The following is a 19,930-nucleotide window of genomic DNA, read 5'->3' as shown; positions in this document are numbered from 1 at the left end:
CCACAAGGTCATACATTGTGATAGCCCTTGTCATTAAAGGTAGTTTCACATTGCTTTTCTGACAGCCACCCCCTACAAAAGCCACCCCTCCGGGTGATTGCTGTGTAGTGGCTTGGAATTCTTGACACATCAGTATCCCTAAAATACTCATGTTGCTGGTTCCACATGTTCACCAATGTGCAGGTTGCTTTTCTGTGTGAGATATCTTTTTTACACAGGGAAGCACTCCCTCCTTTGGGGGCTGTGTTTGTGTCTCTGCATTTTTTTGTTTTTCCGCATCTCAATAAAAATGTCAAAGTGCATTTTATAAAATACTTTTATTCCCATGGTAATGGGGCTGGGTCATTGGAGCACTGAAAAATCAATTGTAATAATGGCGAGGCAGAGACATGGCAGAATTTATTCTCTATATCCAATAGCCTTCTCTACCCCTCAACCCCCCTCCCCCAAATTAAACAACAAAACAACCCAAAGTGGAGAATAAATCAGAGGGATGCAAATATAAGCCAGGGGATGGGACTGGTCATGCTTCATTATATGAAAACTCAGTAGCACATTCTTGAAAATGCCTCCCCACTTTATGCAGTACCTCCAGTTATAAGGGTTTCTGGTGAAGCTATTTACTACAAAGAATTCAAGTTTGGCCAAGGAATCCCTACCCTACGGAACAATGCTAAGAATAAATAATATAAAATACACTCTCTTAAAATAACTTGTTAAGCTACAAATTTCTCATTGTTCAAATCCTCTTTGCCATATTTATCTTTGCTGGTCTTTCACAACTCTCGCCTAACAAGAAAGGCTGAGTTTTTTTGGGGGGGGGGGGAACGTTGTGTAGAGAGCACTTGACCTTGTGAATTTGTGTCTCTTAAAAACAGTAGGGGAGAGAGACAGACATGTGAAATCCACCATAGAAGCAAACTTGAAGGTATACCAGGTCCACTTTTGTCCTTTTTTATTTTAAATCCCCTGTTCGTGGCACAAAACGAAACAACCTAAAGCTAAATTGGACCTAAGGAACTCAGGTGTTTTATTCCTGTCTCCAAGGTCTTTTATGTCTCAACACGCAAAGGACTTCCAAGGCTCCCAGGTCAATATTTCTAAAACAAGCAACGCTTTGAACTGCGGTGTTTGATATAAAGGATGTCCATTAAAGTGCGGTGGATGTACAAGGCTCTGGGATAAGGGACAGCAGCTTAAAATATGGGAACAACACCAGCAACCCTAACAGAATATTGCCCCCACCCCCAACAGTAGGACCAACAGTATCTGGCAATGTCTGTGGGAATTACAAATTGTTGGGGTTTTTTTGGGAAAGGGATGGATTCACTGAAGAACAGAAAGATATCAAGTCCACTATCCTCCTGGCAACAAGGGCAGGCTCCACCCCACGCCAGCAAGGTTTCCAATTTCCAACCTGCATTTTGCATTAGCAATTAGTTCTTGTACCTTGCCTTTAATTTTACGTCACTCATATGTTCCTGTCAGGTGCACTTGTAGATTAGGTCATAGGCCACATTAAGCGTCTTTTTCTCCCGCTTAGCTGAAAATGCCAAGCTCTCTAGAGCTTTAGCCCAGGTAAGGCCTGAAGGGCTGATCTAAGGCCATGTTTCACATGTTATTTTCTGCCTGAAGATCAAGTTTCCAGTTTCTTCACCTCAAATAATTTTACATTCATGCTGAAGTCAGCAGTGCTGTTTTAATGGAGACTGAGCTACAAACCACACAGGGAAGAAGGGGATGATGGAAACAGAGGATGGGCTTCAGTTGGGTCAGGGAGCCTTGTGGGAATTATGTCGCAAATAAAATGTACATCGCTAAACAAACGAAAACAAAAAACACCCCAGTTACCCGAAACCCTATCTTAGCAGCCTCAAGAGAAGGTGGAACATAGTTGTCAGATGTCTGGGGGGGAAAGGCAAACTCCAGAAGTGTGTTGCATTCAGATGTCAAGGGTGTCGGTTACATTCTGAGCAAGGGTGAAGGGTCAGCCTTCAAAAGTGTGGTCTTTGCACTTAAGGGCAGATTTTGGCACAAGAGCAGAGCCCAAAAGCTGAGCTTGGGTAAGCTGGAACCTACTGGGGTACTGCTGACATTTGGAGAAGCAACCACAGCTACTATTTTCCCTCTGGGGTTTATAGAAGGAGGGACAAAATCTCTAGGCTGAAGGCCACTCACAGCCACTGCAGATCCACTTGGTCCCGAGCTCCAAAGCAGGCACAGGAGGGGTCAGTGTTGGCAGATAAAGGACTGCATTTAACGGCTGTGCGGCCCACTCTATCCATCCCCCCATTCATTTCTTTCCAGTGGGAGCCATGTGCTTAAACTGCAGATATACAAGAACCACGCACAGCAGCAATTGCTACTGGCTCCTCTCGGCACACACTGGCAAAACTGATTTCGCAAGACAGAGACAGGCTGGTTTCCCCGAGTCTTGATGGAAAGGGAAATTCTAACCCAACGACAACCCTCCGAAAGGAAGAGGCAACAGTGGGATGGATTCAGTTTCCTGCTGTGAGCGAAGGCAGCACACCTTCAGCAAATGTAAGCAAGGTGGCCATTTTTAGTCAGGAAGGATCACTTCACCTCTCTGGTTTCAGAATGGTGGGAACACCTTCCTATTTTTCACCTGCGAAACACCCCAGGCCAAGCTATCACACGTGCCGGAAACAGGTCTCCCAACTCAGTGTTAAGAGCAAAACCACAGCTGGTTATGAACACGGAGAGTCCAGAGCCTTTCTCCCTGCCAAGCGCGGCACACGACAACGCACACACATGCACACACCCTGCATGCCCAGGATCTGCCCAGCAGGTGACATACATCCAAGAGGATCGTGAGCTGAGGCACTGGAGGATGGGTCGGACTGGAGAGTTTAAGGTGGCCGGGGTTGGATTTCTCTTTCGTAGGCACTGGAGAGGATCGGGCAGGGAACCTGATCCTGTGATGAAAAACTAGGAGATGGTTTTTACTCCTCCCCCTGCCTCTCCTCCATCCCACCCACCCGCACCCCAGCGGTTGGGCCAGGAGAGCACCACAAGACAGGCAAAGGAAGAGATCTATGATGGTGTAAACCTATAGAGGGGAGAGGGCCGGATTCTTCATTTGGGAGCAGTTTGGCCTTGCATGGGGCGAGGCACGCAGCATCTCAGGAGGGGCAGCCAGCAAGCACACAGTCAGCTGGTCTACCTCAACTGCCACTCAAGTGTTGGGGTGATTCCAGGCACCAGTGGAGACTGGCCCTCTCCCTCTCCAGGTCCACGAGGGGGCCTCTGAGGAGAGAGGGGAGCTTTCGTTATTTAAGGTATATGTGATTATTTGTGACCTTGAGGGAAAAGGCCAGGCAGTGCTGGCTGGCTGGCAGGACGAGGGTGGTCCAAGAGATTGTTGGCACAAATGGCAAGGCAGAGGGGCGGGTGGGGGGTTGGAGAGTGTCCCCAGACAAGGGTGGCGAGGAAAGGGAGTTCACGCACAGACCCGGCCAGCGATGGCGCTGCTTCTGAGGCGCAAACGCTATATGCTTGCCCACAAACCGCTTGGTGGGTGAAGGACAATCCTCCTGAGAGGCTGGACCTACACCCAGGTGCCAGGCAACTGAAGACAGCCCCTGTCCCCAAGGCTCTGCGTGGGAAGAGGCCTCTCCCTCAGCGGATAAAAGCCCTGCCCCTCAGGGCCTTAGCGGATATAGGCGTCTCGTGCCCAGTCCTCTACGTCGTTGTGGTTGCGGCGCAAGCCCTCCTCCTCCTCGCTCTGGCAATAGCGCTCCCGCCCCTTGCCGTGCCCGCGGAGAGACCGGTTGTGGTTTTGCCGGTCGGGCTCCTCGGCCTCCCAGGAGCTCTGGTGCTGGGGGTGGCGGTGCCCCCGGAACTGGCCCCGGTGCTGCTCTGGCTCCTCGGGTTCCCAGGACCCCTGGGGTCGGCGGAGGCCCAGGCAGTGGGCGCGACGGGGCTCCGGCTCCTCGTAGGGGTCGGTCTCGATGTCCATGCAGGAATCCGCTGGGTCGGTGTAGGCAGAGTCGCGGCTGCCCTGCGTCTCCGAATCAAAGGTGTCCTGGCGGGAAAGGCCCCGGGTGGCAAAGTGGGAAGGGGGCGGCGCGGCGCGGATCTGGCCGTGCCCAGCCGGCTGCCCTGCATAGTCGTGCAGGCTGGTGTGCTCTGGGTCGAGCGGCTCCTCCCCATGCACTAAGTAGGGTCCCTGGCGGAAAGAGGCATTCACCACACACCATGCACAAGAAAGGGAGAAAGGAGACAAGAGTTAGTGCGGCCACAACACTGCAGCGCCCCCAAACAGGTTAGCACAAGGGGCTCTCAAACTCTGGCCTGGCAAACCTCATGTAATCTAAGGGGAAATTTCCCCTGCAAAGAAAGACGATTTTTCTGGACCTGGGAGTTAAGCAGGTCAAAAACAAAAACAAAAAAGCATGGATTTTAGACCCCTCGCAGGTGGGGATGGAAAGATCCATTGGTTTCAGCTTCTCACTTTCCCCCATCTCAAATTCAGATCTCTACATTTCTACAGCCATATGAAGGTGGTGTTTTTTTAAATGCTCATAAAACTTCTCCAACAGGAGATAATAAACCTTTTTTTTTTTTTTGTACTGAGTTTAGATTAACGGACACATTGTTGTAAGCAATTTCTCCTAACAGAATGCATTTTACTATGTTATTTTCACTAATATATTGTGCACGTGTCCCCCTAATGCGCACATTTTTGCAATCTTTGTTCAAGTGCAGGACTGCATTGCCAAATTCGTGCAAGTGTGAATCTTGAAGGCTGGCTGTGTTTCGGTTCTCGAATTGTTTCGTAAAGTGCAAATTTCTTAAGGTTTTGGCTTCAGATGCGAATTGAACTGAATGTCTTCCCCATCCCTACCAGAAGAAGCAAAAAAAAAAAAACACTTGCAAAAGAGGGAGATGGGGGGGACGGGAAGGGGAGTTAGGGACAGTTCCAGGCAGAGATCCTCAGAACAGTGATCTGCCGCATTTGTCTGAAATTGCTCTTTGGGCAAGGCATTCTATGTGTGGTGCAGAGCACAATGTATAGAATAGAGCAGGGATGGGGAGCTTGGGGCTCTCCAGATGTTGCTGGACTACAACTCCCATCATCCCTGGCCACTGGCTGGGGCTGATGGGATCTGGAGTCCAACAACATCAGGTTCCCCATCCCTGCAGCAAAATATGGTTTCAAGAGGTGGCAACTTGCATCTCAAACTACCCCTTCGCCTCCTCCAGGGTTATAGAGAAATTGGGGCTTCCCATGGCTAACAGCTTTGCACCATGTTAGAGAGAGGCTCATCATCACCCTGTTTGAGAACTCATCAGTTAGTTAAGACATAAAAAGATAGAGAGTTAGCATCACACAGAACACATACAGAACCACCTGTGCTGATCAGCTGGACCACCTGCTGTTATTTATATGTAAAAGCAGCAGCAGCAACAGCAGTCACTTGCCACGCCATGCAATAAAACAGCACTGGGAGCCAGATGTGAAGCTGGTAAACTTATTGATAGCTAAACACCTTTGGGGGAATCTTCTGTTTAACCACTTCAGAGTTTGCCCTTTTCTTTTTAAAAAAGGTGACACAGCAGAAACAGCATGGGGTTTCCCATCATACACCCAAACATGCATTTGAAGCATGTCCAAATTCACATTTGAACGATGGGCAGGCACCATGCCACCCAAGCAAAAAAAGTGGATTCTGCAGTAATAAATCTATTTCTGCTCAATGCAGACTTCTTCTTCTTCTTCTTTTTAGCTCACAAGAGATATGAGTTTGATGGAGCTCTGTTCAGCTTGCTATGCTTGGCAATCGGTCCTTGACATGGCCTAGGCTTAGGCAACGATGCGGGGCACTGTCAACGTAAAAAGTCACCCAGCTCTGGCGGTGAGATTCCGACAATATGGTTTTGCCTGCCAGTAAATGCTTTGCAGTGAGGCCATGGGAATCAAGTGGAAAAGGTTATCTTGATGAGGTATAACCACCGGTGCGATCTACTGCAGCCACAACTGCTCCCCAGCCTCCCAAGAAACATGACTTCCTGTCACTAGGGGGCAGAAACTCAGCAGACCATGGTTATCGTGAAGGGATCCATAAGGTCATAGACGTTGCCAGATTATCCAAAGTGGGGCCCCGTACAAACCCTGTGACCTTACAGACCCCTTTAGACCAGTGCATTCCTGCCACTTAGTGACCGGAAATCACTGCTTATTAGAAAAGTGGATTGGGAAGCAGTTGCCCAAATTCACCCTGTGTGTTAAGAGAACGAAACAAAGTGTGTGTGGCAGATGGAGGGGGGAAGGCACTTCGTGCAGGGGCAAAACGGGTCTTTGAGGGCAATTCGGCAGCATGATAGACCTGCCCCTGCTGAAAACCAGGCTCCGTATTCACATAACACACTGGAAAGCCAACTGACTTCTTTCCCATGAGCAGGTGGAGGAAAATCCTTCCTTTTTTGATGCCGTTTTAGATCTGGTTCAGAGCAGCCCACAGAACCTGCCCTAAACAACAAACCCACTTTTCCTAACCGAGATGCTTCTCTGATGTCCCCAGGAAGCATTGCTCAAAAGATAAGAGACTGCGGGGTGTAGGGCGGGAGAGATGTGCTGGTGACTTGCTGAGGTCATCCTTCAATCAAAGTCAGATTGCGAGGGAAAGGGGTGTTTGTGTGTGACTTTAGCAGGACAGCTTCAGAGAAGGGGCAGGGAGGCGAAAGAGAGAGATCGCCTTGACTGAACAGCAGCACTGACAAGTCCTTTGTAGGTAAGGGGGAGCCCTCATTAGCAAGGCTCCCCTGTGCTCGTTTCTTCATTTCCAAACAACTATCTCGGGTTTCCCCGAAAGCTACAGCTCGTGCTCCTCCACCCGGACAGCTCCGCTCAGCCCCTGGTCCAGGCTGCCCCTCGCGCCCCAGAACCCCAGGTTGCGCTTGAGAGAGGTCAGCACTTGTACCTGGAGGTTGGAGACCGGGGCGGGGCTGGAAGCCAAGGCAGCCGTCGCCATGGTGCGGGTCAGCAGCGGATTGGGCGGGTTGCTGCTGGGAGGGTGCGTGGCCTTCCAATAGGCTTCGAGGTACTCAGACAGGTGTTCGCAGGCATCTTCCAACTGGTTCTCGTCCAAGATAATGTCAAACATCTCCTGCAGAGACAGAGAGGGCGGGGAATGGGAAGGATTTAGCCCTGTGAGTGAGTGCAGAATGATAGGGGCAGGGGACCAGGAGTGGAGGCATGGGTTGGATAGGGTTGCCATGGTAGTCGCTAGTGGACTGGGCATAATGACTGTGTAAAGGTAAAGGTACCCCTGACCATTAAGTCCAGTCGCGGACGACTCTGGGGTTGTGGCGCTCATCTCGCTCTATAGGCCAAGGGAGCCGGCGTACAACTTCCAGGTCATGTGGCCAGCATGACTAAGCCACTTCTGGCGAACCAGAGCAGCACACAGAAACGCTGTTTACCTTCCCGCTGTAGTGGTACCTATTTATCTACTTGCACTTTGATGTGCTTTCGAACTGCTAGGTGGGCAGGAGCAGGGACCAAACAACGGGAGCTCACCCCGTCGCGGGGATTCGAACCACCGACCTTCTGATCGGCAAGCCCTAGGCTCTGTGGTTTAACCCGCAGCGCCACCCGCGTCCCTTAATGACCGTGTAGCATCCCCTTAAATCGGGGGGGGGGGCAGAACCTGTGGCACTCCAGATGTTGCTGGACCACAATTTTGGGAAAGGGCCAAGGGTAGAGCACCTGCCTTTCATGCAGAAGACACCAGGTTCAATTCCCGGCATCTCCAGATAGGACTCCCTGCCTGAAACCCTAGACAGCCACTGCCATCAGTGCAGACAATATGGATCTAGGTCAGGGCAGGCCAACTTTTCATACCAAGTGGGCCACAAGAGTACTTGGACATGGAACCCGCAGGCCGCACACTAAGGCTTATGGAATGAGATGCAAGGCTATGGGCAGGGTCCTAGAGCCCTCCCACACCCTTCCCAAAGCCAGGAAAGCACTAACTAGGCTTTGGGAAGGAGGAGGGAGGACTCTAAGATCCAGTCAGAGCTCTCATGCCTTCTTCCCAAAGTTCAGCACCTCCTTTACCCAGCTTTTGGAAGGCAGCGCAAGTGCTTGGTGTGTGTGGGGGTGTGTCAAAGGAGCAGGAGCTCCCACCAGCAAGGGCTGATGGGAGGTGTAGTCAGGAGGGCACCAGGTTAAAGTGGGCTGGAAAAGAGCATGAGGGAGATGTACCACGGGACTCACAGGGGGGCACTGTGCCAGTTTGTCCGATGCCACCATCTGCACATTCAGGTGCTTGGCTTGGGATTTGCCTCTCGATTTCACCAGTCTCTGCAGCACCTGTTGGGCAAAGACATTGGGGGAGAGGGAGAGAAGAGATGTTAGGGTGCCCAAGAGGGCTGGAGACAGGACTGGAAAGGAGGAGGGCCCTGCCCGAAGGGTGCTCCTGTTCCTAGTCTGCCACACCACTGCAGCTAGACTAACAAGGCTTTAGCCTCAGGAAACGTTTTAGGGTGTGTGATCCTTACTGGGGAGGAAGCCTTCATGAATGCAGTGAGACTTGTCACCCACAGGATCAAGTCAACTCAAGAAGTAGGCAAAACCCTCCCTCCCTCCCTCCCTCCCATCCACTCCCAAATCCAAATGCACCGTGCCTCAATGTTAGCCAAGTTGCTTGCGACCTGAAACAGAACCACCCCCTCCCCTGGCAGTAAAAAACGCAACAACGAAGAATGACAATTCATTGCCGTTTCATGACGCTTAGCAGCCTGAGGCAGCTGCCTCATTCTGCCTAATAATCAGGCTGGAAGGAAGGAGTCCAAGGTGGGTAACTCATGCAGCCTTAAAAGTTCTAGCTCTCATGTAAGATGTAGGTTAGCTTCAAGAGGTTTAAGGGTAAAAATTTGATGATGTATTAAATTTGATGATGTATGAAAATTGCCAAAGATGTTTAGAATTGAAATCCAGATTTTTTTTGGGGGGGGGATTCGGGGAAGTCATTTAAAAATGTTTAGAAAAAGTTATGAGTTGTAAGAATTATCTGTATGTTAATTTTTTAAATTATATTTTTGTTTTTAGATAATGAATAATTTTTTTTAAAAAAATAGAAGTTCTAGCTCTCATAGTGGCAAAAATAACTTTGAAAATGTGATTACAAGAACAGGACATACATACCGGTAACTAAACGACAGGCAGGAAGGAAGCATACAAAGTGCTGGCTGTTCTTCAGCTCTCATGAAATTGGGATCTTTTGAGGGCTGATTTACATTTTTTCCTCATACAGCAATTAACAATTCCAGAATTTTATTTTATTTTTGCTGAGGGGAAGGGCCACAGCTCCGTGTCTGAGCACCCAATTTGCACGCAAAGGTCCCTGGCATCTCCAGGCAGAGTGGGGGCAGGAGCCTGCCTGAAATCCTAGAGAGCTGCTCCCAGTTATTGTGGGCAACCCTGAACTAGATTAACCAAAGAGCTGATCACTGGTATAAAGGCCGATTGCTGAGAAACCTACGGTGGTCGTTTGACACTTGCCAGGTTTTGTAAGAAGTAACTTGCAAGAGATGTTTAATTACATTCTATGAATACATGATATTCATGTATGTTTGGCACTTGTCTGCCTTTCTCTTTAAAAAAAGAGAGAGCCCCACCCCCACCCCCAAAACCCCAGAGTCTGGTATTTTCTACCACACACTCAAATATGCATTTGAAGCACGTCTGAAAGTGTGGCAGGGAGCCCCCTCCCAAACTATGGATTTTGCACTCATAAATGTATGTCTCCTCAGTGCAAACTCACATTTTTAGCCCACAAGGGAAATGAGCGATGGATCTCAGTTTAGCTTGGCGTTCCTGTAGCTACACATACAAGGGTTGGCCCTACAAGGAGGCAGAGTGAAGCAGCAGCCTCAGGCGGCAGATGCTGAGGGAGGGGTGTGTGGCCAGAGCTATGAGTGCCATGTGATCTGCCTTATGCCCCCTACATTATCCTGCTGCCCTCAAGTGCTGAGGAAGACACTGTCCTTTCACCAGTATTGGAGTAAGATAAAACTGCCAGTCCAATTGGCTTCTGTGCATGTCTTGGGGGAGGTGCCTTCTTGCCCTTCGCCTCAGGCGGCAAAACGCCTTGAGCCGGCCCTGCCTTCGGACATGGTACGTACGGACACCTGCTGTTCTCACCCTCACTCCTATTGAGTTCTGAATTAGATCTGACACCAAAACAGTCTAAGATCCTCTGCCAACCTCTTCCCTAATCCCAGTGCCGTTAGTGTGATTGGGAAGAAGAAAAGAGAAAGGCTGCTCACCTTGGGGGAGGATATCTTGATATAGACGATAATTGGTGCTAATGAGGTCTTGGACAGTTGAGCCGGGTGATTGATGGTGTCTGCATCCAGGGCTACCAGCTGCAGGGTGCGGGCCAGTTCAAAGATGCGCTCGATCTCACTCTGCACTTCAGCTATTGAGGCAGAGGGCAAGCGGCAGGGAAAAGGAAGACATGGTCAACATCGCTGTGCAAAGAAACTGCAGCATCATTCATACCTCCCTTTTGCTATTCCAGATCTTGTTTAGCATTAAAGGCTCTACTTCTGCAGCCTGCCCAGATTTCGCCATAATTCATTATTCTCACTTACAGGTTAAGACGCTACAGGTTGCAGTATGTATGCACTTATGCAAAATGTTGCCCTTGTAAAAAAAAAAAATGCAGGTCAACTCTTCTGTCCCCAAGGACAGAAAACCATTCCTTGGGCTCCTGAATAGTCAATAGTCAGCCCAGTCCACAGATCTGTGTTTGATTCCTGGCAGCACTGTGGCAAAGCAAGAGGAGGTGGTGGCCGTAAGAGTTTGGGGGGCAAATTTCTGACCTGGAGAACACATTCCGTTCCCCTGTGCAAAAGCCAATGAAATGAATGGGAACTGCACAGCACCCATTCATTTCAATGGGGATTGTGTAGGAAAACATCCCCATGGATTGTTCCTTAATGAAAGTATGTGTGTGTGCTGTGCAGCTGCCATTTTGATTTTCTACTTCAGGCATGTGTAAAGTGGCTGGCTGGCACACAAAGATCCCCTTGCTCTCCTCCCCACAAAAAAAAAATTGCCTGCAGGTACTCTGGGTGCTACTTTGGGCTGTCCACTAGCTGCTCTGCATGTGTGACACTGGATATGGGGGGTTCTTATTGGTGCCCAGGAGCATCTTGTGTTCTTGGGGATGTGGCCCTGCAGGTCCCAGCATGAGATCCAGTGTGGCGAGTGTCAGACTGGAGAGACCCAGATTCAAATCCCTTGGGCCAGTCCCTTTCTCGTTCAGTCTTGCCTGTCTCACAGGATAGTTGTGAGGATCAAAAGGGAGAGAACTACGTGCACCACCTCGAGGAAAGGTAAACAATAAGTTCCTTTCAATGGACTGTGCTGATTGCCCCTCACTTTTTCTCCAGTGGGCACGATCCAGCCAAAGCCCAGAATTTTGAATATCTCATGGGTTCCAACGAGGAGCCAATATGTGATTTAGGCTGCCATCCTATACTTGCATACCTGGGAGTAAGTCCCACTGAACTCAATAGGTCTTGCCTTCCAAGTAGACATGCATAGGAGTGCACAGTTGTTCTCTTCTCATTAATATCAATGGCCTCTGAGATTGCTTAGCTAAATTTCTTAACTAGGCTGTACCGAAACAAAAAATAGTCCCTTCTCCTTTTTTAGTCCCTGAGCAATTTCCCCCAGCAATAAATGTTTACTTATTTTCATTTATAATATTCCAATTCACCCGCCCACCCCCAACAGCAACTCCACATTTTAAAAAAAATACTCTGGTAAAGAGCCTAGCAATTGAAAAGATAGTGAGGATGCTGAGACGGCGGTGACTCACCATTTTTTCACTTTTCAAACACGAGGGCGAATTTCAAAATGAACAAAAAAAACCACAGCTGATCGCGTTTGGGCGAAGCCAAAGCGTAGGTGCGCTTTTTGTTCTGTGTTTTTGAAATTCCCCCCTCCCCCTCCTCTCCCAGAAGGAAAAGCTGTTTTCGATCTTTTTCCCATTTCAACAAAACATCTTTCCCATTCTGCGGAGGGGGAAGTTAAAGCAAGTTAAATTGGCACTGGGGGGGGGCAACCGAGAGCTTGCGGGGGCTAAAGGTTACGTACCCAAGACATCTGTATCAGGAGCAGAGAAAGGAAGAGGAGGCACAGACACAGGGGAAAGAAAATTGTGGGAAGCGGGGGGAGGAGGGAAAAAAAAAGAGAAGAGTGAGTTGGATTTGTTGGGGAGCAGTAAAAAAGAAAAAAGAAAAAAAAGATGCCCCAAAGTCTGGTGCCATAGCAGGGGGGGGGGGACTGAAAACAGAGAAGGCGGCTGATCTCCCTTTCCACCTGTTTGACGATGAGAGGTATTAATTAAGGAGCATCCTGTTCCCCCTCCCCTTGCCCCATGCACATAGGTAGGTTTAGACAAGATGTCAACATATCCCATGATGAACTCGAATGTGGACAACACTTCTGACACCGAAACCAGGACTTTTGGGAACAGTTTCCACACTGTGCATTATGATGTGGGGTGGGGTGGGGGGGTAGAGACTCTCACAAGCACACCCAAGTGTGTCCCTCTCCAACCCAGGATACAGATATTTCATGATACGGAAACAGCCCTGGTGCCCAGCTCAAAAAAATCGCTGAGGTCTTTCTTCTAATGGGGCAGTTTTGTTGGTCCCAACTGCCCCTGAGATCTGGCTGTCAGGGGCGTAGCATGGGTTGCTGGCACCCAGGGTGAGGCAAGTGTTGGGCCGCCCTGGTGGACTGGGAAGCTGCCAGTCCCTTCTCTGGCCAACGTCTAGCCAAGGGAATCTCCAGCAGTGCTTTCTCACCTTCCTCTTCCTTCCTCCTCGGTGGGCGGCACTGGTGCCCTCCCACCCTCTCAGCCGGTCCAGGTATCCCTTCACCTGGCCATGAGGAGGAGGTGCTGCCCCAGACTTGAAGGCCTGGGTGTGGTTCCAGCCTCAATGAGGGGGCCTGTTGTGGGGGCACCTGGTTGTGCCCCCTCAGAAATGTAGCCCCCCACCCACGTTACGCCACTGCTGGCTGGTCTTTTACTAAGAGGCAAGTATTTAAGTATGATAGGCCCTCCCTGTGGAACTCCTTGCCTCCTTGCCAATAGAGGTTTGGCGGGAGCAGTGTCTTCTAAAAACGGTGTTTTTCAGATGGGCTTTTCACACCTGACATTCCCTGCCAACCATCTCTTACTGATATGGTTGACGTGCACAGTGCTATATACACCTGCTTGTGGTATTTTATAACATAGCATGGCTTACAAATACGTACATATATAAATAAGTTCATGATCGGGTGAGAGGAGTTCTGCCAGGGACAGGGAGAGAAAGGGCATTGCTGCAAAGCATCCAGGAAAAGCTGCTCCTGGCTGATACAGATCAGAGGAAAGGCAGGCTAAGAAAAGCTTTTGAAAACGCGTGCCGTGCAAGGTGTTAGGTGCCATGCAATCACAAAGTCAAAGTCACCATTTTTGCCTCCCTCTTTCCACGCCATAGCTGCCAACTTTTCCCTTTTCTCGTGAGGAATCCTATTTGGGAAAAGGGAATTTCCCTTTAAAAAAGGGAAAAGTTGACAGCTATGTTCCACGCGGGTAAGGCCCTGGGAGAAAATGTTGAGAGACAGCAAAGAGCCAAGCTTTTCTCCCAAGGTCTCAGCGCAGCCTTACCCAGGCTAGAGCGGGTGCTGGAGCGTTCGATGATGGTGTGTTTGCTGGGGTTGTTGAGGACAGAGCGCTTGGCCAAGGAGATATCAGCTGTCACACGTGTGATGGATATTCTGTGAAAGACAGGAGTAGAGGCTCAAGGGGGCAAAGGTCATTCCCTCCAGGCACCACTGATTACCAGGACTCTTTGATCCTTGTCGCTGTGCTACAACACAGGGAATCTTAACTACCTACTAGTGAATGCTTAGTCGTTTTAGTGTCCACCTAACAAACCCCCAAAACCTTAGGTTTCTAAGGGCGCTTCCAGATGACCTGTCTAGCAAGCATTTATTCCAATTTGCTTGGGGGGGGGGGAGGTTAGAAGATGCTGCAGCAAAGCAAGTGTCACCCCACACTGTGTAGTGCAGTTCCCCCTTCACTTTCCTTATCGTAGCATGTCTGATTTTTTGGGAAGGTGGGGTTGTTGCATGAGACCTCCCAAACAACTATAATTGCTCAGCCTGAATTTGAGGGTATGTGACTGAATCCCACCTGAAAATAGCAACAGTCTGGAAGTGCCCTACAACTTCACAAACTAGGAAAACAGCTTTTTCGTTTTTGTTTTTAAGGCAATTGGGTCTAGCTGTGTACGGCGGTACCTCGGTTTAAGTACACAATTGGTTCCGGAAGTCTGTACTTAACCTGAAGCGTACTTAACCTGAAGCGAACTTTCCCATTGAAAGTAATGGAAAGTGGATTAATCCGTTCCAGACGGGCCCGCGGAGTACTTAAACTGAAAGTACTCAAACCGAAGCGTACTTAAACCAAGGTATGACTGTATGCACAAAAACTGGAGCACCTTAGCAAAAGTTTCTGGTCTTCGTGTCCAGGAAATGGGGAAGAAGCATTTGGAAATGGACCGATGGTAATGGGGACTGCATAAAACTTATTGTGGGAGGCAGAAAATCTGCCCCCCCCCATTTCCGTTGGTTTCCCCTATGGTAACTCCAGCACCAGGATCTTGATACAAGGACCACAGAACAAATGGAAGACATCGGATCCCCACCCCGTCCCCAAGGCTTCTGCTCACACCTGCCATCGAATCGGCGTTTCAGGAAATCAAACAAAGCTTTCTGCATCATGTCTGTCACCTGGGAAGGTAAAGGGGGTTGGGGTTGGGCAGAAAGACAGAGAGGAGGAGGAGGAGGAGAAGAAAAGTCAGAAATCACAAGAGTCACATGCATAAACGTGGGTGGGGAAGAAAACAAGGTGCATCTTGCTTGTGTTAGTTCTTGGTAAAGGCTCATCAAAACGGAGACCCACCCCCAAGCTTCCCTACCTATTTCCACCACTTCAGACTCGTAGGTGCTAAAGTCACAGCTGGATGCCCACCCATTGGCAGAGAGATCGAGAGGATTACTAAGAGCAGAGTGAGGAGCCAATCAATGAGAGGGCACTGGTGGCCGAGATAGGAGGGATGACCTGTAGGAGGTAAGCTCAAAGGAACAGAATTGAGAGGAGCCACAGCAACTCAGGACATGTCAGTCCTGTTGCCAGGCAGATATCCTGGACAGGGCTTGAATGATGGACTGGGAGATGAGGACACATGCCAATCTATGGCAGCCCAATTCTCTTGAAAAGCAACATAGCCCCTCAGTCCTACTTTCTATGCATGCCCTAACCCGCTCCCCATGCTCTCTCTAAAGGCCTCACCTCATACCCTTTCAAGGATGGGCCTACAAGAATGATGGGCCGCATGGAAGGAACCACGTCATAGGGTGGCACATGCTCCGCCTGAGAAGAAAGGAGAGAGAAGAAAACATTAGATTTGCTCCAGATCAGTGCCGCAGGCACCATAGCTTTTTGGAAGCCTAGCAATTTCAGTGATTCTTCTAAAGGGGGGAACAGCACCTTCATTTTGTGGGCATGGGGGAGGAAAGCTGAGTTATGGGTGGCAGGAAGAAGGGTTGCTGAAGGATCTCAGCCTTCCAGATCCGACACCAACACTAGCCTGAGTGCTGGACATTCAAGATGGACCTAACAGAAGACCTTCATGCAGCTGCAACCAAGGTTTGCTTTTGAGCTTACCTTAAAGAAACAGGGGCCTGTATCTGGGGGGGGGAGCAAATCTCACACACAAACTTTGGGGTTTCATGGTCAGCTTCCTCACAGTTGCCAACTTTGCAGGGGAAAAGCCCGCTGGAATTAGGCAGGGCCCACAGGGAGCCACCACCGCTGTCATCTCGTCTGATTATTTCATAAGCTTACTTACCAATTTCTGCTTCTGCTTGCCTATGTCCAGTGATCGCCATTAATGGGCGGGGTGGGGGCACAGGGGAGGGGAAAGGAGAGACAGGCAAGAGAAAACAAACAAGGCATGCGTGTTACTGACAGCTCACTCCAGCAGAAGCACAGGCAAGGCACAAGAGAGAGAGAAAAAACTAGTGCTGAGAAAAGCAGAAAGGTGGCGGCTTTTCAGAGTTTGCCTTGATTTAGGATTGCGTCCTTTTCCTCCATGTTGTCCTGGCCCACCTGGTGGACAGACATGGCTCATGGTGGCATGCCCATGAACCTCTCAAAACCCAAATGACACATTGGCCAGAGCCACCGCTGGCAACATGATTGGCCTGGTGGCTCCTTTTGCCATCGCAGGGAGCCGTCAGGAAGCAGGGAAGAAGTGGTGCTGGAGAGAGGCCCTGGTCCTTTTGCAGCCAGCCACTCTACACTCAATGCTCCCCTCCACCCAGACAAACTTCTTCCCATCCACCCGTATTTCAGATCCTTGCAACACCGCGGAGGGAAGTTTCAGGCGTACGGTGGCTGGCAGGGAAAGCACTCCCTTCTCTGCTGCAAAGCAGCCCTTGGGCTCCTAGTGTAAAATACAGTTTGGCCCTCTGAGGATTCCCATCTTGAACCCTGAGGTTGCTTAGCAACCAGCATCCCTCCAGACAACTTCCTCCCACTATTTGATCCGCAAGGAGGAAAAGAAGGGCCTGTGGAGGCAAATGCCATACCTCGATGGAATTTACAGGGCAAGGGTGGGTCACCAGTAGGAATGCCCCTCTTATGTGGAGTGGGAAAGCCACTGGAACATCCCATATTCGTGCTTTATTATGGGGTGTTCCAGTCCTACGTCAAAGTGAAGGGAAATGGCTTGACTATTTCATTCACTTCTCTCCCATGCTGGAACGTTCCATTGCTATAATTCCCACAGGTAAGGGGATGGATTATAAGAAGTGGAGCGTTCTTAGTATCCACATAAGGGAGGGACGCATGGAACATACCACTTGCATGTTTCCCATGGGGGGTGATTGGGACCTTTGACTTTCAAGGGTTTACACTGGGAAAAAGAAATGGGAGAATCATAGAATTGTAGAGTTGGAAGGGAACCCTGAGGGTCATCTGGGTCAACCCAATGCAATGCAGGAATCCTGCCCACAGTCATTCCTGGATGAAGAGGATTACTAGAGCATTGCATTGTTATCCTTCCCAGGGGACGGAGGGATCACTGTTCGATTACTAGATTTCTCAGGATGCTTAAGGCAGGGGGAAGAGGGGAAAGGAAGCACATTATATTGGACACATCTTCCACCAAAGCCCAAGTGAGGGTATGAGTTGGTTGCCAATGCATCTTTTAACTCATACAAGGATGGAGAATGTGTGATCACTGGAACATACCCTTCTGAAACATGCCTTTTATATGCTCAGGCAGGTGACAAACACAATCACGTATACACTTTATAACCATTGTCCATGTTGGTCTTTTCCTCGTAATATGCAACAAATCGGCTCGGGGTGTGCATCCCCCCAGCTTATGCTCTCCGCCAATGGGAGATCAGGACCTCAAACCCACTTCCAGAACATGCCACTCCTATCACCCCCATCATTTGCATGAAAGCGCTTGATCTCTGGGCAGAAACAAGCCTACACACACAGGCAGGCATACTTAGGATGGCACAGCAAGCAGGTGCAAGGCAAGGGGGGCACCATTACCTTCTTAAAGAAGGGGCGGCGCTTGGTGGTGGAGGGGGGCGTGGTGACGCTGCTAACACTAGTCTTGGGGGTTCGGTGGTTCTCCTCGGTGGCCTCCTCCTCCTCCTCTAAGTCAAGGGCGTCTGGGTCATAAGCTAAGTTAGTCATGTCCAAGGTACCTGGGAGGAGGATGGAGGGTGAGGGAGGAAGGAGATAAAAGGTAGGGGAGGAAAGGGGAAAAGAAAAAAAAACAGGGGGAAAATGCAACAACAACAACAACCAAAGAATGAAAAGCACTAATGGAATAGGGCGAGAAAAACAAATGAGAAGGAACACCCAGAAACAAAATAAATAAACTGATTTGTGTATCCAGAAGAGGAGCATAAATAAATAAATGGAATGGAATGGAAAACTCCAAATTTCCACAGTAAATGAGCATACGGGGGAGAGGGAGGTGGCGATTAGGCAATGAGAAGCCTGCCATGTGGCTATTAGGATAGAATTTAGGCCTCGTCTATACATGGATTAAAGCCCTGAACTGACGGCATGGATTGTACCGCTTCAGATGGGGATCCTGTGTTTTGTTTTTGAAAATCCTCCCAAGTTAAAAAATATTTCCTTGCAACAGTGGTGGTGGTGGGGACTAGTACAGCCAGGGAGCAGGCTGGACTGGAACCTCCTCTGCCCACTGCATTAGTTTTTGATCAGCAAGGAGTTGTTGTTTTTTAAGTGGGAGAGGATTCAAATACCTGTATGACATCCCCACCTACAGGATGAACTGGAAAAGTCTAACACGACCACCTCTTTCCGTTGCAGGTGCAGGTGAGCAATGCCCTTCTGATGCTTCGAACACTCCTCGTCCCACAGAAATATGCAAAAGTATCCATCTGGGATGGTGGTGGCAGTTATGCCGTTCTCTGCTGGGCGTGAGTAGCCTTACCAGTGGCAGGCGGGGTGGGTCTCCGGGGGCCAGTCACCACATCTCCCAGGCTGGAGGTGGAGTTGTCTCCTGATTTACTGCAAGACAGAAGAGCCATTAACGTGAGGCAGGGAAAGAGGAAGAGGTTTTGGGATGGGGAAGAGCTGTGACAAGGGGGAAGAGCCTCTGAGTCCAAGCTCAGAACTTTTTCACTTGCAAAAAAATTAACTTCTGTATCCAAGTAAGGCTTCATTGTCCTTGGATGCCCATCCATCAACATGGCATTCTGCCCTGTTAACACAATGGACTTGCACCACAGATCTACGCTCCAGTTTCAGATTAGCTCAACTGTCAAGTGTCCCATCCCTTAGACACTACACAGAATGAATTGGCATTAGCCATGGGGACTACAAGAATGAAATAGGCATGAACTGGTGTAAATTGCACGGAGGCTAAGGCAGAGTTGGTCTCCCATTTGTCTTCAAAGGACAGACAAGGCTAGCTCAAGTGGATTGGGCATCCACTTAGAGAGACTTTCACATGGATCTTAAGATCCACATTTTGCAGTCGGGGTCAGGGTGTGTTAGACTAGTGGGATGCATGTCCGTTTTACTCATTTTAGTTTTACTCTGGAGAACACGTTTCAGAAAATAACCACAGGCCTCTAGAGGAAAGATGGTCTGAAATTGACAGACATCTATTCACTCTTAAGTGAATGTTGTGACGTGGGGTTTGTGATTTCAGCTCTCTTGACATAACATGCTGGAGACAGTTCTCTAGTAACACTTCTTTATTAAAGACTGAGGTCTGAGGAGAGCAAAGCTACATTTATAGGGACAGGGAACTAGCTAGAAGGGGATACATTTTGGAGGGAACAATATCAGGCAATCACAGTGCTGCCTTTTGGAGGAAACCAATAAGACAGAGGATCCAAATACAGCAGCTTAAATGAACCAATAGTAGCTGTACCCTCTGGAACCAAAAGGCAGATACTTTATCCTAATGCAAATACAGACAATAATAACACAGATATAAAATCCATTGACTCAATACACAACACACACACCCCTAGTGAGCACAGCAGACGTAATCCCTCAGGTACTGTGGGGTCCTACAACTTCTACTTGATCTCCTGACAACAGGTGTTGCAGGTTCTGGATTGGGTGTTACCTGTGGTGGAGGGGCTGCTATAGGGGTTTCGTCAGGAACAGATGGAGTCCCAGACATCTCAGGGTCCCCTACCTGTACCTCGTCATCCTGAGGACTAGCAGACCCTGGTTCATTTGCTGAAGCCCCTGGTGACTGCACCTCTGGGCCATCTTCACTCTGGTCTCGCAGCTGTGCGTCATTAGCCAGGGAT

General features: G+C 49.3%; 1 protein-coding gene across 3 annotated transcripts in view; it reads right to left on the bottom strand.

Annotated features, from left to right (window-relative positions):
* Window positions 1-298: 298 nt before the first annotated feature.
* The window catches only part of CACNB1 (calcium voltage-gated channel auxiliary subunit beta 1), a 53,351-nt gene continuing 33,719 nt past the window's right edge, over window positions 299-19,930 (bottom strand). For 2 of the 3 annotated variants that reach the window (XM_035134869.3, XM_060281511.2), the window contains 9 exons: window positions 18,592-18,668; window positions 17,673-17,830; window positions 15,393-15,473; window positions 14,772-14,830; window positions 13,704-13,813; window positions 10,300-10,451; window positions 8,246-8,341; window positions 6,948-7,133; window positions 299-4,192 (listed from right to left, as the gene is read on the bottom strand). In XM_035134869.3, coding sequence (XP_034990760.2) covers window positions 3,674-4,192; window positions 6,948-7,133; window positions 8,246-8,341; window positions 10,300-10,451; window positions 13,704-13,813; window positions 14,772-14,830; window positions 15,393-15,473; window positions 17,673-17,830; window positions 18,592-18,668 — 1,438 coding nt within the window. In that variant the 3' untranslated portion in view covers window positions 299-3,673. Of the gene's footprint in view, window positions 4,193-6,947; window positions 7,134-8,245; window positions 8,342-10,299; window positions 10,452-13,703; window positions 13,814-14,771; window positions 14,831-15,392; window positions 15,474-15,951; window positions 15,972-17,672; window positions 17,831-18,591; window positions 18,669-19,930 lie in introns of all 3 variants that reach the window. The other variant, XM_035134873.3, reaches the window with a different exon arrangement.

Source organism: Zootoca vivipara, chromosome 12, assembly GCF_965207765.1.
Source record: "Zootoca vivipara chromosome 12, rZooViv2.hap1.1, whole genome shotgun sequence".
Classification (NCBI taxonomy): domain Eukaryota; kingdom Metazoa; phylum Chordata; class Lepidosauria; order Squamata; family Lacertidae; genus Zootoca; species Zootoca vivipara.
The sequence above is the reverse complement of the archived record's forward strand: the minus strand, read 5'-3'. Positions and strand labels throughout refer to the sequence as shown.